We start from the raw sequence: 27,706 nt of genomic DNA, 5'->3' as shown, positions 1-27,706 counted from the left end.
TTTTGACTGTTTGTTTATTGGCTGGGGATTTTTTTTAAGACTATTTTTTTAAGAGCAGTTTTAAGTTCAGAGCAAAATTGAGAAAAGGGTACAGAGATTCCCTATAACACCCCTTGCCTCCACACATGTATAGCCTCCCACATTAGCAACACCCCCAACCAGAGTTACATACTTGCTTCAGTTGATGAGCTTACATTGACAACATCATTATCACCCAGAGTCCATAGTTTACATTAGAGTTCACTCTTGGTGTCAGATAATCTATGGGTTTGGATAAGTGTATAATGACATGTATCCACCATTTATTGAAATTTTTTTTTTTTCAACGTTTTTTATTTTTGGGACAGAGAGAGACAGAGCATGAACGGGGGAGGGGCAGAGAGAGAGGGAGACACAGAATCAGAAACAGGCTCCAGGCTCTGAGCCATCAGCCCAGAGCCTGACGTGGGGCTCGAACTCACGGACCGTGAGATCGTGACCTGGCTGAAGTCGGACGCTTAACCGACTGCGCCACCCAGGCGCCCCAACCATTTATTAACATAGGGTATTTTCACTGCCCTAAAATTCCTCTGTGCTTCACCTATTTGTCACTCCCCCCACGCAACCCACCCCATTCCACACACCCCTGGCAACCAGTGATCTTTCTACTGTCTCCATAGTTTTACCTTTTCCAGAATGTCATGTAGTTGGTATGTAGCTTTTTCAGACTGGCTTCTTTTCACTTTAGTAATATGCATATAAAGTACCAACACATCTTTTGGGAGTTTGATAGCACAAATCTTTTTAGGGCTGAATAATACTACTAGATGTACCAAACTTATTTTTCCATTTGCCTACTGAAAGATGTTTTGGTTGCTTCCAAGTGTTGGAAATTGTAAATAGAGCTGCTATACACATTTCTGTGCAGGTTTTTAAAGTCATAAGTTGTTGACTCCTTTGGGTAAATACCAAGGAACATGATTAGTTTTGTAAGAAAGCACCAAGCTCATCCAAAGTTCCTGTACCATTTTGCATTCCCATCAGCAATGAATGAGAGTTCCTATTGCTCCACGTCCTTATAACAGAGCTGTACATTTGACTAATTATATCATGATGTCAATGTGGATTTATCAGTTATAGCAAATGTATGACCTTGGTGAAGTGACTTTGATTCAGCATTTGGTTTTGTCAGTGTTCAGGATTTGGGCCATTGTAATTAGTGTATAGTATCTTGTTTTAAATTGCATTCCCCTTGAGATGTGATGTGTCTTTTTATGTGCTTATCTGTCATTTGTTTATCTTTGATAAGTCTGTTAAGGTATTTGGACTATTTTGTAACTGGGCTATTTATTTTCCTACTGTTAAATTTTAAGAGTTCTTTGTATATTTTGGGTAACCATCCTTTATCAGATGTTACTGGCTGGTTTTTTTTTCTTTACTGATTTATATCACTTTTTTATTTGGAGTAATTTTTCCAAATGCTTTATGAGAAACTAAATTACTACAATGTATATTGTTGTCATCAATTGCTGAGTGATAGAGTTAGATACTGATTTTAAAAACTTTTTTTGACAAAGATCTAGTCTTCGGGTGTGGAGTTTGGTGAGCTCTTTATAGATTTTGGATACTAGCCCTTTGTCCGATACGTCATTTGCAAATATCTTTTCCCATTCCGTTGGTTGCCTTTTAGTTTTGTTGGTTGTTTCCTTTGCTGTGCAGAAGCTTTTTATCTTCATAAGGTCCCAGTAGTTCATTTTTGCTTTTAATTCCCTTGCCTTTGGGGATGTGTCAAGTAAGAAATTGCTAACCCAGTGAAGAAATGGGCAGAAAACATGAATAGACACTTCTGTAAAGAAGACATCCGGATGGCCAACAGGCACATGAAAAGATGCTCAACGTCGCTCCTCATCAGGGAAATACAAATCAAAACCACACTCAGATATCACCTCACGCCTGTCAGAGTGGCCAAAATGAACAAATCAGGAGACTATAGATGCTGGAGAGGATGTGGAGAAACGGGAACCCTCTTGCACTGTTGGTGGGAATGCAAATTGGTGCAGCCACACTGGAAAACAGTGTGGAGGTTCCTCAGAAAATTAAAAATAGACCTACCCTATGACCCAGCAATAGCACTACTAGGAATTTACCCAAGGGATACAGCAGTGCTGATGCATAGGGGCACTTGTACCCCAATGTTTATAGCAGCACTCTCAACAATAGCCAAATTATGGAAAGAGCCTAAATGTCCATCAACTGATGAATGCATAAAGAAATTGTGGTTTTTATACACAATGGAGTACTACGGGGCAATGAGAAAGAGTGAAATATGGCCCTTTGTAGCAACATGGATGGAACTGGAGAGTGTGATGCTAAGTGAAATAAGCCATACAGAGAAAGACAGATACCATATGGTTTCACTCTTATGTGGATCCTGAGAAACTTAACAGAAACCCATGGGGGAGGGGAAGGAAAAAAAAAAAGAGGTTAGAGTGGAAGGGAGCCAAAGCATAAGAGACTGTTAAAAACTGAGAACAAACTGAGGGTTGATGGGGGGTGGGAGGGCGGGGAGGGTGGGGGATGGGTATTGAGGAGGGCACCTTTTGGGATGAGCACTGGGTGTTGTATGGAAACCAATTTGACAGTAAGCTTCATATATTGAAAAAAAAATATCTAGTCTTATAATTTATTGTCAACTCATTTCTATAAATTATGGATTATAACATTTCTTCATTGCCTCCTGCCAGCCTACCACAAGGTAGAAAGATACTAAAGATGAATTAAAATCAGAAATTGCTTATTACCTTGTTAGCTTATTTAATGAAATGTTGATTAGGGGAAAATACAGAAGATATGTTTATAGGGAAGTGTGTGTATATTTTAATAAATCGTGCAATTTAGTTTCCCATGTTGTTCCTATACTCCCATCTTGTCTAACAGTAATATTGTTATAAATATATAAAAGTAAGACTGGAGCACTTTCTTTTGACATGGTCATTATCCACTACTGAAGATTAAGCCACAATATGCTATTGACTCTATCAAACATAAAAAGAATAGAAAATAGTGCTCTTTGGACACATGATGTTATAAATCTGATTTTATCTAAAAATAGAAGGTTCTTATATTTAAATGTAACAATCCTTTGGTAAACTTTATCTTCCTGTCTTACAGGTTAACAAATAGAAATATTATACACAAACCTGCAGAGTGGACCTTAATTGCTGTGGTGTTGTTGTCATTGTAAGTACTATTTCAGATTTTAACTCTAAATACTAATTAGAATTTTGGGGAAAAACAAAGTTGTTCATTGATTTTATAAGCATCATGAGAAAAGATACCTCTATTTTGTGCCTTATTTTCCTTTCCTATATGATAAAATAACTAGTGTAAAGTGATATGCCAGTATTTTCACAAGATTTAATTATTCTCTTTATATTTTTTACCATATTTTCTTCCAAAGGCCTTTATCTTTGCAAATATGATTTGTTATATTTTGAAAGAGAACAACTCCATGTGGAATATATATGGAATAGCCCTTTAATTTCATTTTTAACAATGCATTTTTATTAACATTGAATGGTCCTCGTTTTATAACTGTAATTTTACCAACATATCCAATGCTATTTCATTTGTCTCAGCATTTTATCATTAATCGCTTTGGGAAAGTTTTATTTTCCAAACTAATGTACATCTTTAAAATCAAACAGATTAAAGGAACTAAAGTAGATAGTACAGAAGCATATATAAAACATTTAATACTCATTCACCTTTTAAGAAATCACTGGTGGTTTCTAAAGCTGTCTCTCGGTAGGGTTAAAACCTTCTAGTAAGTGTAGTGTTTTTCAGCTTGAATTGCAAGTCTTCTTTTGAGGACCATTCATTACTGCATTACTGTTGCTACTTGGAGCTTGTTAAGTCATCGAAGCCCATAGGACAGTGAATACTTTACTGGACACTCATAGGTCAAGAAGTGTTATGAGCCAACCTCATAGCATCTCCAGCCCTGCTCTCTCTTTCTTGATATTTCTTCAGTCTGACATGTTACTCTGGCTTCACTGTCCCAAGGAAGGCTGTGCTGGGAAGCATTAGAGTAGGCTTCAGTGAGCCAACATCTGTGTCACCCAACCAAATACAACTCACAGGATTCATTAAATCAGAACACAGAAAATAACTTTACTTGAATGCCTTGATAATAAATTTTTTATCAGCCGTAAGAACAAATCTTTTGTCATTTCTACTATTCAGTGTCCCAGTTGAATTGGTTATTTGTGAAACAGATCTTATTAATATTTTAGAAAGTTCTTTCCATTTTATGAAATTTGTAAATATTTTGGTCACTGGCAAAAAAAAAATATATCAGTAACTCTGCTCACCCACCATATCCTATGCCTGCCAATAAACCCTCATAGATAACTGTTTAACTGTACTTCTGCAATTCATTATACTAAAGAGGAAGTAACTTTTTTGGTTGACAAGTCACAGGCCTGGGCCAAGCAGTAATCTCAGAATCTTGCTTTCTAAGCCAGTAACTGGAAGTATTATCTTAATGAGCAGCTGCTTACCGAAGACACACATTATTAGGTCCTACTTTTTTTTTTTTTTTTGTATCAAACTCTTGACACATATTGTCCAAAATGTATAGCAATGAACAAAAAAATTATATAAAATGAAATAATAAAGACTGCTGTTAAAATTTCAAATTATTCCCTACAAAAATAAACCTCTAGTGTTTGATTTCAATGTGGCACAAAATATTGAAAGCTTTGCTAGTTGTTTTATGCACTGACTTCCCTAACTTTGGATCTAGTATAGGGAACCTCTTATTTCAAGGGTCAGTGACCCATAAAAATAGTAACTTAGTTGAATTCAAGAAAGAGACTGCACATCTTAGTTGCATTACATGTTGCACGTTACACAATCAGTCTTGGGATAGCAGTAAACCCTGTTTCCTTTTCTCATTCACCTTAAATTCTTACCTTTCATTATGTGTTAACCACTATGTAGATCTACCTTTCTTTTTCCTAATTCTTTGTCCTTTTGATACCTGGACCTGTAAAATCCTGCCCAGTTAGGGCTCTTTCAGCTTCTTTTAAAATCCTTAGTCACTGTAGATGCCAAGTCAGCTGCTTCTTTCTTGGGTTTTGCCCTTCAAATATTATTTTCTCATAATTCTAACTTTTGCCATTATCCCTTCTTGCAGGCTATTTCTGATCCCTTCCATTTTGCTTTTGCACCTTCTTTATCTTCACTAGCTGAGTCTCCTTATTTTTTGGTCATCAGCTTCTAAGACTTTTGTCTCCTGTCCCAGTATTATTTTATTTATTTCCTCTTTTCTAAGGAAGTCCCCTTTAGCTTTTCATATTTCTTCCCCCAAGAGAATCTCTGGCTCAATTTATAGCCCCTTTCATTCTTAGCCTATTAAAATATTACTCCCATTTACTTCTATAAAGTATAATTATACTTTAGATTTGCACCTCTTTCTGCCCACTTAACAGTTCACCATTTTGGGAAAGGCATTTTGTCATTGGGGGAAGAAAAAGCAGGCTTGAGGACCAGCATTGGATAAAGAATCTTAAACACAGCGAAAAATTTGGAGACTTTAGTACCCAAAGAGACATGCACATAAACAGGTAAAGGAAGTAACATACTCACGCATCTGTGGACCAGTAACCCCACCACTCAGCCTTTTAATTTATTGTTGCTAAAATTGATAATAGGCATACATGGGATTATCTTTTTTTTTTTAATTCTATGATTTGGAAAACCTTTGCATCTATTCTCAAATTTCCAATGGAACTTGTTTAGTCGTTGCTTGCAGATATTTCTGGAATTCATGTTAAAAGTGAACTCCTTACAAATCTTTATAGCTAGGAAAAAGATTCTGAATGGCAGTTGTAGTCACTGAAGATGAGTGTAATAAGATAGTATGTTAATTATTATAACAATAGTACTATTCTTTGTATACTAACATTGCAAGGTTTTGTTACTCAATAGCACTTGTTTAATGAATGAAAGCTGCTTCAAAATTTTTCTTGAAAACCACTTTAAAAAGTATACATTTTATTAGTATGTTGCTGTGCTGGCTCCAGTCTAACTCTTGCAGAGGGGGAAAAAATCAATATTTTAGGCAAAACATGATAGTCCAGAAGAAAGAAAGAAGGCTGGTTCTTGAATTTTTACATCTGTATGCTTAAAAGTAAATGAGGTGTTTTTGTGTCAAATCATATTTTCCTGGTAACTTCCCTTGCACTTTCACAGGTGTATTAACATTTTAAAAATTTGAGGGGCACCTGGTGACTCAGTTGGCTAAGCGTCCAACTCTTGATTTCAGCTCAAGTCATGGTTTAGTGAGTTAGAGCCACACATTGGGCTCTTGCTGACACCTTGGTGCCTGCTTGGGATTCTCTCATAACAAATAAACTTAAAAAAAATTGGAACCACAACATGCAATTTGTCAGTGTATACTGATGGGAATTTTATACCAATATAATCTCAGGAAGAAATTGATCAAATTGAGTTGTACACTTCATCTTTGCACACTTAGTGAAATACACCTATCTATAAAAATAAATCATGACCTATTGCCATTTCATTTAGATTTTTCACAAATTCCATACGACCTGAATAGCCACCGTGACTACAACATTTATGAATATATATATTTTGTACTCAGACCTTAAGTAGTTATCAAGAGCACACAGAAAGACTTTTTAAATCAGAGCTTAAACAGAATACACTTACTTAACAGTGAAGAAATTAATTTCCCTTTAGTCCTTTCTTATTTCTTTAATAAATGTTATAATTAACAAAGATTCTCAAGAACTCCTTACATAAAACCTCTGTAATACTGAAAATTGACCCAGTTCTTTTTTTGTTGTTGTTTGTTTTTAATAACTCATTAGAAATATGGTAAAGTAACCTGGTAATTGGTGTTATGCTTAAGCACTTACAGTAATTTTTTATCTTAGCTGAACTTTATCAGACTTTACTCTTATATACTGTGTATTGAAACAATACAAAGTTGAATCTGCTTTTGCCACAAAAATAATGCTGTAACATTAGACTTTTTCCACAGTCTCAGTGCATGATTTTTCATAAAGATGTGTATAAATAGATAAATAGATAGTCTGCTATAAATATTTTAGTGCCTATATACAGTGTAAAGCTAGTTAATGAATTTATACAATTTGATGTGTTTGCCAAATTAGCAAGCATAAAAATTAATGACATTAAAGTGCATTTTGTGATGCCTCTTCATATTGATATATTTGTTTTTATATTCCTCATAATTCTCATCCTACTCTTAATACAGGAAAAAACAGAAACTGTAGGATCGCTTTGCATCATGGTCTCAGTACTCAGGATATTCTCCTTGAGAATATTTTGACTGGTATTTTGTGAGAAGATTTTATAGCCATAGGACACCCCCATCAGCTTGATCCCTTCTCTCCTTTTTCTCTTCCTTTTGCTCTTAGTCTTCCCAAGTCATCTTTGACTTCTCATTATACTTCAGCCTGTAACACAAGAGGGGACTGTGCAAATGTTGACTTAAAGCTGAGAAATAGAGAGAAAGGTCCAGACTAGCAGCCAAAGAGAAGCCAGATAGAAGTCTATGGAGAAGCAAATTAACTGGCCTGACTTACTTTATGTACAGCCCACATGTGAGAAATGAGAATCAGTTTCCTCAGTGTCCTTTTGTATTTAAAATACTACTTTTCCACCCAAGTTAACCTTTGTAAGTAGCCACTACTTTGCATTATGATAATCGGAGGTTAATTGTAGCATAGGAGTCAGGTGTCTTTTAGTGCGTAGCCAGTTAGGGGGTATATGTTATGGTCCATGGGAATGATTTGGTTATCTAATGAAGGAGATGAATACTTTTTATTACCTAGAAAGAAGAGAAGGTAGAGAGTGACTTCTGGTAATCTAACATGGATACATGCTCTTCCTAGTTTTATGCCCTGATGTTCTCTAATGGAAAGCTTTCAAGATCATCTCCAAAAATGTCTGCTTTCATTTTATTTATCTGAACTGTCTGTTTCCAGTGAACTATGGCCCACTTCCTAGGCAGAGACCATGCAATAGTATATTCCTCCTAAAAGCTTTCAGTATTCCTATCGTTAAGGGAGTAGCATGTAAGTCCTGAGAAATGGTATTTAAACAAGCTCAACTTGACCATGATCACTAAACAAAAGCCTTCGCTGGATATGGGCAGCCACTTTAGGTAATCATCATACACATAGACACTCAGGAGAGTCACTTCCCTAGGGTACCAGGCATGAGTAGAAAGATGTGACTAAGGCTTTTTGCCTCAGCAGATTTTTTTTTTTTTTTAGCCTACCCATCACTAATTTCCTTAGAGAAGTTTGTGAGCATACCATGAAAAATGAAGACATAGTTCCTTAGAAACTTTTTGGTTCTCAGAAGTATTCTAAGGTCTTTCTTCTAACATTTGGTTCTAAGTAGTTAAGACCATATAGTGGAAGATCATTGAAATAACTTTTTTTTCCATATAATTATGGAATTTTTTATATTTAACTGAATTTTTATCAAGATATAATTCATATAACATAAAACTCACTATTTTATAGTGTACCATTCTCTGGGTTTTAGTATATTTGTTATATTATGCAGCTGTCACCACTGTCTAATTCCAGAGCATTTCCATCATTCCAAAAAGAACCCTCATACCTGTTAGCTTAGTCCCAATTTCCTCTTCCCTCATCCTCTGGTAACCACTAATCTGTTTTCTGTGGAGCTACGTCAGCTATGGATTCTGAACATTTCATACAGGTGGAATGATATAGTATGTGGCCTTTTGTATGTGGTTTCTTTCACTTAACACAGTGTTGTCAAAGTTAATTAACACTGTAGCATGTAACAGTACTTTGTTCCTTTTTATGTCTGAGTAATATTCCATTTTATGGATATACTACATTTTATTTATCCATTAATCAGCTGATGGACATTTAGGTTGTTTGTACCTTCTGGCTGTTATAAACATTTGTGTATAAGTTTTGCTGTGAACATGTTTTAATTCTCTTGTGTATACACCTAAAAATAGAGTTACCATCATATGCTAATTCTATTTAATCTCTGAGGAACTGCTAGCCTGTGGAACAGTGGCTTCAGTGTTTTACATTTCCACTGGCAATGTATGAGGGCTCCATAGATTGAACTATAAAGGTCTTCTCTTCTTGCCTCAAAGCCAGTAGTCATTTTAGAGGCTTACATTAACAGTTTTTCCAAAACTTAAATATGCACATTTTGATTGATTTTAGACCTTCATGGACTTGTAATATCTGTTTCTTATGTTCTGGGAATTTCTACTTAATATGCAAAATGACTACCTACGACCGCCCCCTGCTTCCAGAATGACCATAGTGTTGAATATGAGACCATATAAATTGAATGTCTGAATCGTAACAGGTGGCATATTTTTGGATTCTTCAGTATCCATAAAATTCTTTTTTTGTTTTTTTTCCCCTTGTGTAAATCTTGGATTTGTTTATCTTATGATGTCTACTATCACAGTACCATTGTCATTGTGAAGTTTGTTTGTTTACTGATGATTAAACAATAATTAGATTATTTCTAAACCCCCCCCCGCATATTTATTGCTGAGAGTTTACATAAGAAAAATATATTTTTAAATTGAAGTAACTTTAGGAATCCAGATCTTTTCTAAAGAAAAAATAGTTGTTTAAATTTTTAACCAAAGCCTACTTTCCTCAGTGATTTTTCCCCTCAGAATTCCTTGTAATTTTGGCAACTTTATAATGGTTAGTGTTTTTATCCACAAGTAGCTGAGAGTGCCCAACCTCAGGCCACAGTTCACTAAGGATCCATAGCAAAAGGGTGTTCTGTCTAGCTTCCTCATCCCAAGCAGCAGCAGTGGCAACATTGGTGACAGCAAGTATCAGGCAGTACCTGGCCCTTGCCAGTCACAACCTTGACTTGCAGAGTCAGTCTCCACATCTGTCAGTGACATTTTGACATCCTGACTGAGCTCACTGAGAGGACAGGCCAGGAGAGGCTAGGAGTCAAGAGGCTTTAGGACACTGTTACCCCAGCCTCAGGGTTGGGCACTGTAAGAGTGAGATCATGGTTGCATATGGACACCACTGGTTGGTTCCATTTCAGTTCTAGAGCATTGAAAAAAAAAGTTAAAGCCACTATTCTGAAAGAATTGTTGCATAACAACAATTATGAAGAAAAACTTTTCCAACCCTCATCTACAAAGCTGCTCTATAGGTTTGTCACAAACAGGATTTAGATATAAAGTTTAAAGTCACTATAGCCCAGCCCTTTAAACAAACCTGTATGTAATATATCACTACAAAGTGCGTTACAAAGAACTTGTTTGCTTTGAATTAGAAATATCAATGGAAAGCATCCCTGCTTCCTTATTAATAGGTAATCCTAAAGCATTAAATACAAACATTATCAGGACATAAACCATCTGTTATAAGAAAAACATTTTATTTTATTTGGCTGGCATAGTCTTTTATAATCAAAGTTTTTATCTCAGTTTCCTAGATAATAGTTATGAAGTAGAAAGCCCATAATGACATACTTCTTCAGGGTATGTTCTTCTTTTCTACCTATTTTATTTTTCTTAGAATTCCTCAATAGCCTCATCTGCCTCTTGATTTTGGGACTTTAACTTTGTACCTAGGATAAAAGTAAATGCAATTTAAATGTATGTAAATAATTTTTATTAATCATTTTTAATAAATGTAGTTCTGTTACCATACAGACTACCTTTAGCTACACATGGGCCTCTTAAAACCCTAAATTCAGTCTCATTCTGGATTATATCCTGGTTTTTTTTTTTTTCTTGTTGGCAAAATGAGAGGTTAGATTATATCTGGGTTAAATGAACTTAGAAGTGTGAATTCAACTATGAGATATTATATGTAAGAAATTATTCTAACGCAATAGGCCAAAGGTTACTGAAGGAGACAGTGAGGATGAGTATATTTAGTGTAGGAAGCAATTTAATTTTGCTGATAGAGCCATAGTAACACTACACTGCCTCAGTATTATTGCTTAATGATCTTAGTCATTAAACTTGCCAAAGAAATGCATTGAGTGATATGGCTAGTCACTCTGTGGAAAGATTACAGAGCACTCATTTAAGTCACTGGGAGGAACACACCCCCCATCCCCCACCCCCAGGATTCCTTTACTGTCTTTCTACCTCAGAGTGACATTATATTAGCTGACATTATATTGCTTTCTTCATCAAAGCTAAGGAAACTGCCCTGTACAAAAGGAAACAATGGAGTGGTTTAGTACCTCAGCATTATACTTACAGTAGTGAAAAGCAAAATAAAATGCGTAAGCTGATCATTTTAATGTAAAAATACGTTTTAAAACATTATGCTTACAGAATCATCACTACAATCTATGGACCTCTTTTCCCTCTTCTACATTATTATCCTTTACACTTTATTGTGGGAATAAGTGCTGTCAGTGAATAGGGATGTCTAGAAAGAACTTTGATGTGAGAATTTCGAATTCTTTGTTCAGATCACATTTAAGGAAATGTTTAAAGTGGTTCTAGAGTAATGTTTTCCTTTTTTACTTCCTACTTTTTTTTTATTCATTGATGAAAAGATCTCAAGTGTTCATTGATAAATCTTCTTTGAACTAGATATTGTAGGGCGACCCGAGTTTCTTCTCTGAGATAGTATCATCTTATTATTAGCTAAAGAATTGATAAGCACCTGCCTTGTAGCTCTGATTTTTCTTCTAAAGAGTTGGTTTAGTCTTTTTTTTAAATGTCTCTAATACCATGCCATGAAAATCAACGTAAGTAGAACCCATATATACCAGAGAAGGAAATGAGACCCACACTTTGTTGTAGCATTATAACTATAAATTAGTGTAGAAGCTGGCATCTACACAATAATTGAAAAGGTTCCAAATAGTTAGAAATCTGAATTTAAAAATAGACAATGTTTATTGAGCAGCTGCTTCTGGTAAGACTGTCTCTTAGGCTCTGTGGGGGATACAAAGGTTAAACAAAGCCTCTGCACTGAAAGACTTTACAGCCTACTGGATTTTGAGGAAAAGGGGATATGAATGTGTACAATAAAAAGTTAAATGTATCATATGGGCAAAAAGGAAGCATAGACTTGGGAGTTCCAAAGAGACTAAAGATCTGGACTAGAAAGATTTAATTAAAAAAAAGAAAGTTTCATAGCAGCGGGCTTTGTGTTGACCCTCCAAAATAGAAAGGGTGTCAAGAAATAGAAATGAAAGGATGAGGGCATTCTCGAGGTACTTCTAGCATGGGAGAAAAAAAAAAAAAAAAAAAAAGCAAAAGGATTTCTTGAAGAGTACAAAATAACTGGAAAGAGTGATTGGAAAGTTGGGTCTATTACACAGATAGATCTTTTCATGGCAGATAAACTTACTTCAGTGGAGAATGAAAGTCATTTTTTTTTTAACATTTATTTATTTTTGAGAGAAAGAGAGTGTGAGAGGGAGAGGGGCAGTGAGAGAGGGAGACATAGAATTGGAAGCAGGCTCCAGGCTCTGAGTTGTCAGCACAGAGCCTGATGTGGGGCTCAAACTCACGAGTGGTGAGATCATGACCTGAGCTGGAGTTGGACGCTCAACCGACTGAGCCACCCAGGTGCCCCGAAAGTCATGTTTTAAGTTTTGAGCAGAGTACTGTCATGAAGCCCGTGCTTTAGGAAGATCAGTCTTGCAGAGATCTAGAGTCACATCTGATTGTGTCTTCTACCCTACACCAGTATTTCATCCACTTCCAATTGCTCTTAAAGAAAAACTTATTACTGTGGCCTATGTGGCCCTGTGCAGTACAGCCCCTTCTTCTTCAGCCTCCCCTCACACCACCCTACCTTGTTCTTCTCCTTCCCAGCACACTGACCCTCTTTCAGCCCTTCTCATCACACTCTCTCACCATAGGACCCAGGTTTTTTCCTATGTCCAGGACCTTCTTCCCTCCCCTCTTCGTTTGGTTAATTCCCCTTCATCTTTTAGAACTTGAGGAAGTGTTTCTTCCTCAAGAAATCTTTCTTGACTTCCCTGACTAGAGCAGATATCTTTACAAATAGGGTTGTTGTTGTTTTGTTTTTTGTTTTGTTTTGTTTTTATAACACCATGCACTTATCTTTCCTACACTGTTCTGTTTTCAATTTTATTTTTTTTTTAAATTTTTTTTTTTCAACGTTTTTTATTTATTTTTGGGACAGAGAGAGACAGAGCATGAACGGGGGAGGGGCAGAGAGAGAGGGAGACACAGAATCGGAAACAGGCTCCAGGCTCCGAGCCATCAGCCCAGAGCCCGACGCGGGGCTCGAACTCATGGACCGCGAGATCGTGACCTGGCTGAAGTCGGACGCTTAACCGACTGCGCCACCCAGGCGCCCTTCAATTTTATTTTTAATTGCCTGACTACTTGATTAAAATCTGCCTCCCTCATTCAACTTGAAGATTTTAGGGGCTGATTCTTTGTCTGATTTTATTCACCATTATACACTTAGTTTTGTGTTTAATTATAGATTCACAACAAATATCTGGCAGTGAATGAGTGAATGTATGAATGAGGTTAATTAGGAAACTATCCTTCCTTGCTCTTTGTTGACCCCTTCCCTCCTGCCTACAACTGCTTACTCCTCTTCAAAGCTTAAAAAAACAAAACAGAAGAAGCAATTTTATCCTTTGTTCTTAACCTCACTGACCCCCTCAGACTATCATCCATTCACTTGACAAACTTCTTTAAGAACTAGTGTGCTGTCAGTGATTCCAGTGCTTTTCCTTAATCTCGTGCATTCTTACTCTTGCCCACATCATTTATGAAATTGATTTTCTCCGACTCCACTAGTAACAGCCTTGTTAACCAAAGAGCAATGAGGCAGTGAACTAAAATGATTACAGTGAGAATTAAATGGGAGAGACCTGTAGATGATAAGAGACATTACAACTCGAGAATCGACAAGTTTTAGCAATGTGGGAGGTGGATAAAAAACAATGTCAAAATATAGGCACACTTCATTTTATCAGGCTTCACATTATTGCACTTTGCAGGTAATTGCATTTTTTACAGATTGAAGGTTTGTGGCAACCCTGCACTGAGCAGGTCTATCAGCACCATTTTCCAACAGCTCGCCATCTGCTCACTTCGTGTCTTTATGTCATATTTTGGTGATTCTCGTAGTATTTCAAACTTATTATTATTTACTATGGTGACCTATGATCAGTAATCATGACTCACTGAAAGCTCAGGTTATGGCATTTTTAAATTATTTTTTAATTAAGGTGTATATGTTTTTAGACATAATACTGTTTCACATAATAGACTACAATACAGTGTAAACATAACTTTTATATGCAGTAGGAAACCAAACAATTTATTTGACTTTATTGTGATACTCACTTTCCTGCAGTGGTCTAGAACCAAACCCTCAGTATCTCCTCAGTATGCCCATATTAAGACAGATGACTGGGAAAATACTGGTGCCTTTAGGGGAATGGGTAGGGGGAACTAATTTTAAGAGATGGTGCATTTGGGGCACCTGGGTGTCTCACTCGGTTGAATGTCCAGCTTCAGCTCAGGTCATGATCTCACGGTTCATGAGTTCGAACTCCACATCGGGCTCTGTGCTAACAGCTCAGAGCCTGGAAGCTGCTTCAGATTCTGTGTCTCCCTCTCTCTCTGCCCCTCCCCAACTCACACTGTCTCTCTCTCAAAAGTAAACATTTAAAAAAATTTTAAAGAGAGAGAGAGAGATGGTTCATGTGATTCAATACCTGCTCTTCTAGCACTGAGACTATTCTTGTTCAGTTTAGGGTTCAGGCAGATTATTTAGTTGGGTGGTTCCCCAGTTACGTAGTTGAAAATGTGGAATTGGATCTAAAGAATGATAAGGAGTTCACCCATGTCCAATGCCCAGGCTCAGCGGCCACTCCGCCCAGAGTTGGACCAGCACCCTAGCGTGGACCCTGAGCACTGTGGGAAAGGCATTAGCACCCAGGGGCCACGACACAGCTTGCTGGAAGGAAACTTGGGTACATCTGTAAGGAGAGGAATAGGATGGACCTGAGGAGAAGCAGTACAGGAGGGCATTGTGGATCCTTTGGAACCAAGGACTGGAATGGACATGTAAGACCTCTACCAACTGAGGGTTTCACGAGCACACTCCTTTGCCAAAATCTTGGTGAATAGCCTTTCACTGTACAATTGTGTCTTAGACATTGTGTTACTTGTTGTCATGATCGTGCTTGGCTGGATGCTTTTTGTCTCACTTGCATGTTACATGGGCACATTTCCGGAGTTCAGGCCTCCAGCTCTGAAGTGGCCTATTCAGTAAATCAAGGCATGACTGAGGAGCTGGACTTTGGATGAAGAACCATAACTAATAAGGGTTCAGGATACTTATATCCCCCAGGAGGGACCCTGGTGGAAATAAGCAAAGTTGATCCTAAAGTAATGCAGCTCTGAAGCTCACCTGACCAGCTGTACAGTTCCCATTGTTGCAAATCATTTTGTCACATTTTATGTAAAAAGTTAACGAACATTAAAAAAAAAAGTGGTAAGGAAAATCAGATACCTAGATTTTGGAGTCAGCACTGAAATGGTGACTTGGCAGAGATAGAGGGTGTTAAATGTGGAGTCAAGATGAGATAGAACCTTTGGAACAGCTGCATCCATGCCAAGGATGCCTAAGCACTACAGAGATAGCAGAAAGAGGAGGAAAATGGGCATTTTTTAACATCAGCTGTGTGTAGCACCATACTAGGTTCTTTACATACGTTATTTTATTTGATCTTCACAATCCAGTGAGGGCAATAGTGGTGTCCCACTTCCCAGATGAAGAAACAGACTCTTGGAAAACAAGTACTTTGTCCAAGGTCACACCTGGGACTCAAAGTCAGACCTGACTTGAAAATGCGTGCGTTTTCCTTCAGAAAGGTATGTATCCAACCAGAACACTGTCAAGGAATCCAAAGCAGGTGTGAGGTTTAAGAAAGAAGTGGTAACTACGTTTCTGAGAACGAGGTATTTATCTTCTGTTGAAAAAAAGGCTATGGCTTTGGCAACTAGGTAGGTGACCTTCAAGAAAGCAGTTTTTTGTGTTTTTTTTTTTAATTTTTTTTAACGTTTATTTATTTTTGAGACAGAGAGAGACAGAGCATGAACGGGGGAGGGGCAGAGAGAGTGGGAGACACAGAATCGGAAACAGGCTCCAGGCTCTTAGCCATCAGCCCAGAGCCTGATGCGGGGCTCGAACTCACGGACCACGAGATCGTGACCTGAGCCGAAGTTGGACGCTTAACCGACTGAGCCACCCAGGCGCCCCGAAAGCAGTTTTTTTAGAAGGATAGGCATTGAGACCAGATCGCAAGGGTTGCTGTAGTAGACAGTTGTAGCATATGTTGACCATTCTTTTCATATGGTAGCCAGAAGAGGAAAGGGAAGCAACTATAACCTGATATGACATGGTAAATCTTCAGAAGACTTCTCAGGATAGTAGAGGCTTGGGCATGTTGGTGGCAGGGGGCAAGGAGATGTTAGACAGGCAGAATTGGGAATACTAAAAAGATACAGGGTAATTGACAGGATACAACCCATGAAGAAACTGGGAATGTCATCAAAGGCAAATTTGCCTATTAATTTTTCTTCTCTAAACCCTGTCACCCACCTCTCTTTCCCACTTTTTCCTCCACATGTTTCTCTCTCCTTGCCTTGAATGTGAGTAATATTTGCTAACATTCTGCTTCTGTACAAAAGTGAATGAACCAAACCTCATATATTTCTTCTTCCAAAACCCATATGGGTGTTATTGCTCCATTACTTGCTCTGATTGTTATCCCCTTCCACCACAGGTCAGTGATCTTCCCTAGGAGAATTAATTTAAGGCAGCTTTTCTAAGCTTGACCTAAATACAGCCACTATCTTTAATTCTGGTGACTAACTTTTTTTTCATATTCATGATTTTTACCTTCCCTTTCTTCTTATCTTTCATGATCCACAAATCATTCCTGGGGACTTATACATGTACTTCATTCATACACACACACACACACACACACACACACACACACACACACACAGACATGTTTCCAAATGAAAATAAGAGGCTTTCCCTTCATCCAGACATTTTTGTTTGGACAATGTGTAAGCAGTAGTAAACCTGGAAAGGTGCCTACAGTAAGTGAGATGAATTTGAAACTGTTTTCTTACCAAAACATAATCTCCTTCAGCCAAGGACAGTGTCTAGATGACTTTTGTCTCCTTAGTGCCAAGCACGCGACATCTCAATCTGGCACTTATTAAGTAAAGTACTCAGTGAGTATTTGTAGAATAAAGCAAATGAATGGAGGGATAGGAAAGACTTGGATAAATTATTATTGATGTTATGTACTTAAACACAGAATTGGTAGCACTGGTAAAATTGCATTGCACAGGAAAAACAAAATAGTTGCTTACGATTATGGGTGAAAGGAAGGACAGTGACCCTGTGTCTCTGTAATGATTCATATTTTCCAGGGTGGGTAGTCTGATAAGGCTGTGACTATTTAGCCTAAAAATAATTGCTACTTTTAACCAAATCTAGCACTGCTTTTTTGCAAATAGATTTTTATAAAATCTTGAATAAAATTAATGAAAAACAAAGCTAGATATAAACATGAGATTGTTTTTTAACTCCTATAATTATAAAATTAGTGAACATTTAAACTTGTTAAATGTTTCTTTGATTTAAAAACTTGATTGATTCCAAATACTGCTTTTCTCTTACCTTCCATGAACTTACTCTTTTATCTTCTGTGGACTGATAAATGATAAAATAGAAGAATCAGTTATAGAGCAGTTAATCATCAAGTATAGCATGGCACTAAATCCTTTATTTATCTGGTGCATCACAGACACAATTCTGGAGAATTCTTTAAATGTTTTACATGTTGGTATTTGTTCGTTGAATTGGAAGAATTTATCAAATATTAATGGGTCCTAATGGAAAATTTTACTCTAGAGGCAAACTCTTTAGCTTTATGAATGTATTTTATTAACTAATCTTGCAAACTTGAATGAAAGTTTTAAGGAGAAAAAATGATTATTCCCAGGTGTATCGAGTGTTAAATTCAAGATCCTAATTGCCTACTGTGTTTTTCCTCTGTTGTCTTTCAATACTTCCGTGTAGATTGTTTATTATAGAGACTTAACACCTTTTTAATATTCTTCCTGCCTCTGACTCTTCTCATTCTGATAGTTCTAGTTAAGTAACATAGTTCTTGGAGGCAAAATTCAAATGTTTCCATTTTACTCCGTGTTTAAGTATTTTTATAAAGCTTTAGAGAAGATTTTAAGGCCAAAGGGTAAAACGAGTCTTGATATTATATTACTACTGCTTGTGTTGATCCATTACCCATTTTGAATGAGGAGTTTGAGAGTTAGCTTTCTTTCATTTTAGTACAACTAGAAAAGGTATACTCTGTCTTAAAACATGGACATATCAAAATAGACAAGTCTTAATACTGAATATTGCAGTGGAGCAGAAGTACCTGGAAAACTACTACAAACTGCTTGGTGAACACCTACGATTTCTGTGGAAGTGAAACCATGTTCTAGTAACTAAATTGCCTGTATTATTTCTGAGTTCTATTTATTTACTGATTTTTTTTTCCGTTGAGTTTTTCGGGCCCCACATTATGATGTTGTTTATCACATGAAGGTTTTTAATTATAGTGAGTGGCAAATCAGCTACACTGCAAAAAATGTTTTGTAAGAATAAAGCAATCACCAGGTTATAACTAGTATTCTTACGATTTCATTGCAGAGAAAAATGTTCCTCATCTGACAAGAGATTTACAGAACTTTCACATACTCCCAGTTCCCAAAACTATAAAATTAAATGCCACTAACAAATTCTCTGCAGCTAAGGTTATACATTACGATATATGGTTTACCCTTGAACAACATGGGGTCTAGGGCACTGACCCCTGCCCCCTCTAGTCAAAAACCCACATAAAACTTTTGACTCCCCCCCCCAAACTTTCCTAATAGTCTGCTGTTGACCAGAAGCCTTACCAGTAACATAAGCAGTTGATTAACACATGTTTTATATGTTTTATGTGTTATGTACTGTCTTGTTAAAATGAGAGAAAAATTATTAAGAAAATCATCAGGAAGAAAAAATACATTTACAGTACTATATACCTTATATTAAAAAAATATGTGTATAAGTAGAGCATGTAGTAGTACAAACCCATGTTGTTCAGGGGTCAACTGTACATTAAAAGTAGGAATAGATATGTATTCTTTACCCAAGGAGAAAAAAATGTACATTTGGAAAAAAAAAAAAACTCTTTACATAATTGGAAGAAATACATAATCCTTTATATCTGAGACTAAGATGAGGAAGTAGAGTCAGCAAATGTTGATTTCTCTTTTGAGAAACTTTATGATAAGGGTAGGAGGGAGATTGAACAATTTGTTTTGAAAGGACACTAAAGCATGTTTAATAGGGTGTGGAGAAGGAGCCAGGAAAGAAAAATAATCTGAAATTGAGAATGAGATGGAGGGGTAGATATATACCATGGAATAGGGTCACAGAGGAGGCACAAAGAAATGGGATCATGGTCACAGGCAGATGGAATAGCTTAAATAGATGGAAGAAAATAAGTGAAGAATAATGTGGCTGTAGATAAGTTTGTAAGTAGCAGGGAAAGACTGTTAATCATGCCTGACAACTTCATTTTTCATGAACTAAGATATGAGGTTGTGTTCTCAGAGTCAAGAGATGATGGTTGAGTAGAGTGAAAATAGTGGTACCAAAGTAGTCATTAAGAGGATCTGGAACAGGACCTATCCCAGGGCCAGAGAAAATCGACAAGTGACACTGAGTGCTCAGAAGTGGCCAGAGATCATGGATTTGTAGTATTACCAGTCTCCTTCCTGCCACTTCCTACCCCCAGTTGTTGGTAGTCAGCCATGCTGCTGTAGGTGTGGAGAAAGCCAGCTGTAGCATTGATCTCAGCTTATAGTTACCATGAATAGGAGAATTAAGGATGCAAGAGATTCAGAGGAGTGCCGGTGAAAGGTTCGAGAAATCACAAATATAATTGGTAAAGGATAATGGAGTTATCTTAGGAAGAAAATTGTTCATCCCAGTCAAACATTACTTGTATCTCTTCCCCCAAAGTTGTATCTTCAGCTCTGACATTTCTCTTAGGTTGCAGACAAAACTTTATTTTTTGCTGGACATCTGCATTTGGATATCCCTCAGGCAATTCACAGTGTCAAATCTGAGATTTGAGTTCATCTTTGAAAAGTCCCCTATTTCTTTTGGTGACATTTCCATCTTTGTAATTATCCAGAATTGAAAGCTGACTAGTTGGTGCTTCTCTTGCCCTTATTTCCCATCTGCTCAGTTGCTCAGTCCTGCCTTTGTAACTTCTCTTACCCAGTTGTTTTTCTCCTTTCCCAGTACTGCTGACTTACATCAGGCTTTCATTACTTGCCTAGACTCCTGCAATGAGAGCCTTCCCAAACAGGTTTCCTTGCGATGTGTCTCTACTTTTGACTAGTCCATCGTTTCTCCACCTTTAAGAATCATTTCAAGGGGCGCCTGGGTGGCGCAGTCGGTTAAGCGTCCGACTTCAGCCAGGTCACGATCTCGCGGTCTGTGAGTTCGAGCCCCGCGTCAGGCTCTGGGCTGATGGCTCAGAGCCTGGAGCCTGTTTCCGATTCTGTGTCTCCCTCTCTCTCTGCCCCTCCCCCGTTCATGCTCTGTCTCTCTCTGTCCCAAAAACAAATAAAAAAACGTTGAAAAAAAAAAAAAAAAAAAATTTAAAAAAAAAGAATCATTTCACGATTAGGGCAGGCCTTTGTTCAGAAACCTAGTGATGCCCCAATTCCTACCATGTAATTTTGCTTGAAATTCAAGGCTCTCTTAAAGTGGTCCCAAACTGCCTCTACAACTTATTCTTCTGTGTTCTTAAATTGCATCCACTGTTTCCCCCCTACAAACATCTTTGTTAGCACTCTGAACTGTGTTTAAAATGCCTTTCCTCTTGAGATCTGTCTGTCCTAGCCTCCAAGGCCCGGTTTAGATGTCACTGCCTCCTTAGAAGCCTTCCTTAACGTCCCAGAGGTAGAAACATCTTCCTTGTATAAATTCCTATAGATGAGACCATCCTTTGTGTCTGTATTAGCTTCAACTTTGTTATATAGCTGTTTATGCAAAGATCTCATTTCCCTTGCTATTTAGTTTCTTCCAACTGTGTAAGTAACAAGTATAACACATAATCAGAATTGCACAAATTTATACAGTTGAGAAATTTACAGTGGTTCTCAATATTAGTTGTACATTGGAATCACATTGGAAGCTCTTTAAAAATATCAATACCTGATTCAAAGATTTTAATTCATTGGTCTGGGATGGGGACTCGGCATATGTATTTTTTAAGTTACCCAAGTGATTGTAATTTGTACAGACATAATTGAGAACCGCTATAGTTAATTATAGGGCAATTATTAGTGTGCTAGGGCTAGGCTGAATCAGTTGATTGAGCTATGTCTGCTAGGATTTGCTTGCTTCAAGGCACTTCTTAACTTTCTTCTGAAGTTTTCAATTAGTTAATGGTGTTGGAAGGTACTTTTTGGCTGTCATAGAGAAAAGATGAATTAGAAACAATAGACTTGTCAGTTTTCATCAGCACATTTTATTTTGTAATGACAGATTTCAGAAATTATTTGAAGAGCATATACCAACTGGGCCTTTGAAATAATAAGGTATACTCAGTTCTTAAAATGAATCAGACATGTGAGTTTGTGTGGTATAGTGGTTAGAAGTGTGGACTAGTGGGAGTTCTTCTGGGTTATTTGCTCATCTCTTACTGACTGTGTGACCTTAAGAAAGTCACTTGGGCCTCACCTTAGAGTTAACACTTGCTGCAACTTCACAGAAAGGTTAAAGACCAACCAGTTAGTTTCATAAAGAAAAAAAAATCCTTTTACAAACTTGGAAATCACTGATGTTTCATATGTTTGATTCAGGAGTTGAGATCTTGCCACAAAGGGAATAAGTGGGGAAAAGAACTGGCATTTCTTCAAGGGAAATGAATTCATTTGCTCTACTTTAGAAACCTACCCACCACCCATTTTAAAGTATCTGAATTCCTTTTCAGTTGTAAAGCCACGTTTCCTGTCTACATAAAAACATCACCAGCAGTTTAGGAAAGTGCCATGAAGTAGTACCTCTGCCCAAGACCCAGTCCATTTTGATATATGGGAAAAGAAAAGCTGTTCCTCAGGGATGGCTTTTTGGTTCTTTCCCTGTGCCTAAGTGTGTTTTGTTAACTTCAGGGAGGAAGCCAGGGGCCACAGATTACAGAAATGTTTTTACAGAGTCATTGACAGAGTTGAATATTCTTCTTCATTCTCCCTAATAAGAAATAAGCAAGGTGGAAAAAGAGTTATGTTAAATAAGAAATCCTAATTACTTACATGCTAAGGAGCCCTGAATTATACAGATAAAATTCCTTTTCAAAGTTTATACCAGAAATTTCTTTTTAAAATCTGAGAGGTGCATTCTGCAAAATGCCTTGGGTTTGGATGAACCCTCAAATTTCTGAAAATAGATGACATTTTGACCCACTGTGTTACATACTGGTCACAGCTTTCTTTTGTTTCAGTTTTGAGTGTATGTGTGAACAGACAGAGGTATTCTGGTTTAATCCTTATCATTTAGCACTTGTTCATGTAGAAAAGGAGGAAAAAATCCCAACTCATTTTTTAGTAGAAGATAAAATGTGGATGAAATAACAACTGTTACTCAGGAAGAAAGGAATTACGAGACTTGACTGGTAAGCAAGATGCCTTTGTGATAAAGGTGTCCAATTTTAGCACTATTCTTAACGAGTATGACCCTGGATAAGCCCCTTTCCCTGTCCAAAGCCTCAGGTACTTCAGCTGTCGAAAGGAAACTTGGTGGATAGGTTGAGACTAAATCACACTTGAGGAAATTAAGTGAGTGGTATAGGCTTATAAAATAAGACTATGCAGTTAAACTTCATCTTTTAGAGTCTACACTTACCCAGGCCATTATTAATAAAGATACCTCATCTGTTCCAGAAGACTTTTGTTTTTATTTTATTCTAAGCCCCCCAAGGGTCAAGTATTGTAGTTATCTGTTCTCTTGTAACTGGCAAAGTGACAGGCCAAGTACCTGTGCATGCTGCTTGCCTTCTGCTTCCCAGCATTAACTTCTGAAGGATAACAGTGAGAGTTTAAACATTTCTTTTAAGCCCAGCATTATCTTTTAGCAGTCTCTGCATGTTCATCACCTCTATGCGTGGTAATCAGCAGAACAGGTTTCCCTACTGCAACAGAACTCTGTGTGAACCCAGTAATTTCTCAAATCTGATAGGTATAGAAAAGTATGTGGCTTTTCACTTCCTGTCCCTTCCTCCAACCCCAAACCATGCTTTCTGGTGACATTTATTCACATAGACATTCTCAAAGCTTTTTCTTAAGACTGTTGACTTTGAGGAGTGTTGTTCAGGGTCATTTTATAGCCTACCAGTTTTGATTCTGTGAGTTTGGAAATCAATGATAAAGACTCAGTGAGAAACTCTAAGACTTGTTGATTCTCTCCTAGTTTTGAGGGCGAGGTTAAAGGATGTTTGTGCTATATTACTTCAGGCAAGTGCCTATGTGATTTTCACACACTTCACCCAGATTATTCAGGAGAGGATAATCCAGACTGTATCGTGATTTCCAGTGTTCCAGACCTGCATTATGTGTTCTCCAGTGTGAATGAGTGCAATGAGTAAAGCAGTAGGTACCACGATGGGGAAGGCCATTTAAAAATTCAGGTTCATTACTGACTTTTATTGCACTGCACGAGATGGATAACAGAGTTCCCTCAGTTGTTTAGCTCTACTGTTCACTAAACCACAGCTTTAACTCTTTATATAGCTTTCACTGTTGAGAGGATACATACCAGTGACACACAATTAGAGGGGACTTCTCAGGCATAATCAAGCATTTGTACACTTCTTTGGGTGCCTGACTGTCTCAATCAGTGGAGCATGTGACTCTTGATCTTGGGGTTGTAAGTTAGAGCCCCACGTTGGGTGTAAAGACTACTTAAAAATAAAACCTTAAAAAAAGTTTGTACAGCTCTAAATCCTTGGATATAAGAGTTTTTCTTAAATGCCACTTTTTAATTAAAAATATCTCTCTTGTTTCAGTTGTCAGACTTTAAGAGTCCTCTCGCTACTGTGTATAATTCTTTTAACCAGATGTTTGATAGCTCAGTAATAACAAGTGGAAGGTACTTGTTCTAACCTGACTTGCATTCTCTCTCTTTGAGGTGTAGCATATGTGGAGCTGTCAGCTAAATAAAGGTCCTTTCAATAAGATGCAGTTTGCCACTTGGCTTTTTGCTTTTGTTGTTGTTCCATTTACCATATGGTAAAAAACTATCTATATAAGGCTGCCTGTCTTTTCAGAATAGAGATTTGAATCAGTGAAGTTTTAAAGAGAAGCTTCCTTCCTTGTTTGTGATTTGTACATTGCAAAGTATTATGTCGTTTTTTTTCTAATTATATTCTCCAGCATAGAGACTGTGGTAAGCCATACTTTTAGTGTCACTTTTAGAGGTTTTTATTCCTACTTAAAAGCACTTGAAGGAAATAAATTGAAACATAAAAATGTTTTGTTTTTACTTATGACCAATCACCTTTTCTGTTGATTATTTTAAAGGCATTTCCTACATTGGGGCACCCGGGTGGCTCAGTCAGTTAAGTGGCCAACTCTTGATTTAGGGTCAGGTCATGATCTTGCATTTGGTGAGTTCAAGCCCCACGGCAGGCTCTGTACTGACAGCGCTGAGCCTGCTTGGGATTCTCTCTCTGTCTCTTTCTCTCTGCCCGTCCCCTACTCTTGTGCCCTCTCTCCCTCAAAATAAATAAACATCTAAAAAAAAAAGGTATTTCCTATATAAAACACATAGGCACCAACTGGAGTGTATTACTTTTTTTTTTTTAAGTAGAAGTAGTCATTTGGGCTTTATTTTGTTTATTGTGGTGTTCTTTAATATTCACTACTATGGATCCTTGGGAAGATGGCGGCGTAGGAGGACGCTGGGCTCACCGCGCGTCCTGCTAATCACTTAGATTCCACCTACACCTGCCTAAAGAACCCAGAAAACCGCCAGAGGATTAGCAGAACGGAGTCTCCGGAGCCAAGCGCAGACGAGAGGCCCACGGAAGAGGGTAGGAAGGGCGGCGAGGCGGTGCGCGCTCCACGGTCTGGCGGGAGGGAGCCGGGGCGGAGGGGCGGCTCACCGGCCAAGCAGAGCCCCCGAGTCGGGCTGGCAAAAGCGGAGGGGCCGGACGGACTGTGTTCCGACAGCAAGCGCGACTTAGCGTCTGGGAGGTCATAAGTTAACAGCTCTGCTCAGAAAGCGGGAAGGCTGGAGGACAAAGGGAGGGAGAGCTGCTGAGCCCCCGGACGGCAGAGCTCAGCTTGGCGGGGAACAAAGGCGCTCGCCAGCGCCATCTCCCCCGCCCATCCCCCAGCCAAAATCCCAAAGAGAACCAGTTCCTGCCAGGAAACTTGCTCGCTCCGCGCAAACACCCAACTCTGTGCTTCTGCGGAGCCAAACCTCCGGCAGTGGATCTGACTCCCTCCCGCTGCCACAGGGCCCCTCCTGAAGTGGATCGCCTAAGGAGAAGCGAGCTAAGCCTGCCCCTCCCGCCCCCGTGCACCTTGCCTACCCACCCCAGCTAATACGCCAGCTCCCCAGCACCACAAGCCTGGCAGTGTGCAAGTAGCCCAGACGGGCCACGCCACCCCACAGTGAATCCCGCCCCTAGGAGAGGGGAAGAGAAGGCACTCACCAGTCTGACTGTGGCCCCAGCGGTGGGCTGGGGGCAGACATCAGGTCGGACTGCGGCCCCGCCCACCAACTCCAGTTATACACCACAGCACGGGGGAAGTGCCCTGCAGGTCCTCACCGCTCCAGGGACTGTCCAAAATGACCAAACGGAAGAATTCCCCTCAGAAGAATCTCCAGGAAATAACAACAGCTAATGAACTGATCAAAAAGGATTTAAATAATATAACAGAAAGTGAATTTAGAATAATAGTCATAAAATTAATCGCTGGGCTTGAAAACAGTATACAGGACAGCAGAGAATCTCTTGCTACAGAGATCAAGGGACTAAGGAACAGTCACGAGGAGCTGAAAAACGCTTTAAACGAAATGCAAAACAAAATGGAAACCACCACGGCTCGGATTGAAGAGGCAGAGGAGAGAATAGGTGAACTAGAAGATAAAGTTATGGAGAAAGAGGAAGCTGAAAGAAAGAGAGATAAAAAAATCCAGGAGTATGAGGGGAAAATTAGAGAACTAAGTGATACACTAAAAAGAAATAATATACGCATAATTGGTATCCCAGAGGAGGAAGAGAGAGGGAAAGGTGCTGAAGGGGTACTTGAAGAAATTATAGCTGAGAACTTCCCTGAACTGGGGAAGGAAAAAGGCATTGAAATCCAAGAGGCACAGAGAACTCCCTTCAGACGTAACTTGAATCGATCTTCTGCACGACATATCATAGTGAAACTGGCAAAATACAAGGATAAAGAGAAAATTCTGAAAGCAGCAAGGGATAAACGTGCCCTCACATATAAAGGGAGACCTATAAGACTCGTGACTGATCTCTCCTTTGAAACTTGGCAGGCCAGAAAGGCTTGGCACGATATCTTCAGTGTGCTAAACAGAAAAAATATGCAGCCGAGAATCCTTTATCCAGCAAGTCTGTCATTTAGAATAGAAGGAGAGATAAAGGTCTTCCCAAACAAACAAAAACTGAAGGAATTTGTCACCACGAAACCAGCCCTACAAGAGATCCTAAGGGGGATCCTGTGAGACAAAGTACCAGAGACATCACTACAAGCATAAAACATACAGACATCACAATGACTCTAAACCCGTATCTTTCTATAATAACACTGAATGTAAATGGATTAAATGCGCCAACCAAAAGACATAGGGTATCAGAATGGATAAAAAAACAAGACCCATCTGTTTGCTGTCTACAAGAGACTCATTTTAGATCTGAGGACACCTTTAGATTGAGAGTGAGGGGATGGAGAACTATTTATCATGCTACTGGAAGCCAAAAGAAAGCTGGAGTAGCCATACTTATATCAGACAAACTAGACTTTAAATTAAAGGCTGTAACAAGAGATGAAGAAGGGCATTATATAATAATTACAGGGTCTATCCATCAGGAAGAGCTAACAATTATAAATGTCTACGCGCCAAATACCGGAGCCCCCAGATATATAAAACAGTTACTCATAAACATAAGCAACCTTATTGATAAGAATGTGGTCATTGCAGGGGACTTTAACACCCCACTTACAGAAATGGATAGATCATCTAGACACACAGTCAATAAAGAAACAAGGGCCCTGAATGATACATTGGATCAGATGGACTTGACAGATATATTTAGAACTCTGCATCCCAAAGCAACAGAATATACTTTCTTCTCGAGTGCACATGGAACATTCTCCAAGATAGATCATATACTGGGTCACAAAACAGCCCTTCATAAGTTTACAAGAATTGAAATTATACCATGCATACTTTCAGACCACAATGCTATGAAGCTTGAAATCAACCACAGGAAAAAGTCTGGAAAACCTCCAAAAGCATGGAGGTTAAAGAAC

The 27,706-nt window shown here is 38.3% G+C and overlaps 1 protein-coding gene across 5 annotated transcripts in view; it reads left to right on the top strand.

The window, feature by feature from the left end:
• RPAP2 (RNA polymerase II associated protein 2) overlaps window positions 1-27,706 on the top strand; it is a 106,390-nt gene that overhangs the window by 58,252 nt on the left and 20,432 nt on the right. For all 5 annotated transcript variants that reach the window (XR_009257952.1, XM_058716580.1, XM_058716583.1 and 2 more), the window contains exon 11: window positions 3,151-3,219. Coding sequence is in view for 4 of the 5 variants with exons in the window: in XM_058716580.1 (XP_058572563.1) it covers window positions 3,151-3,219 (69 nt within the window). In the remaining variant the exon portion in view is untranslated. The remainder of the gene's footprint in view (window positions 1-3,150; window positions 3,220-27,706) is intronic.

Source organism: Neofelis nebulosa, chromosome 2, assembly GCF_028018385.1.
Source record: "Neofelis nebulosa isolate mNeoNeb1 chromosome 2, mNeoNeb1.pri, whole genome shotgun sequence".
Lineage (NCBI taxonomy): Eukaryota > Metazoa > Chordata > Mammalia > Carnivora > Felidae > Neofelis > Neofelis nebulosa.
The sequence above is the reverse complement of the archived record's forward strand: the minus strand, read 5'-3'. Positions and strand labels throughout refer to the sequence as shown.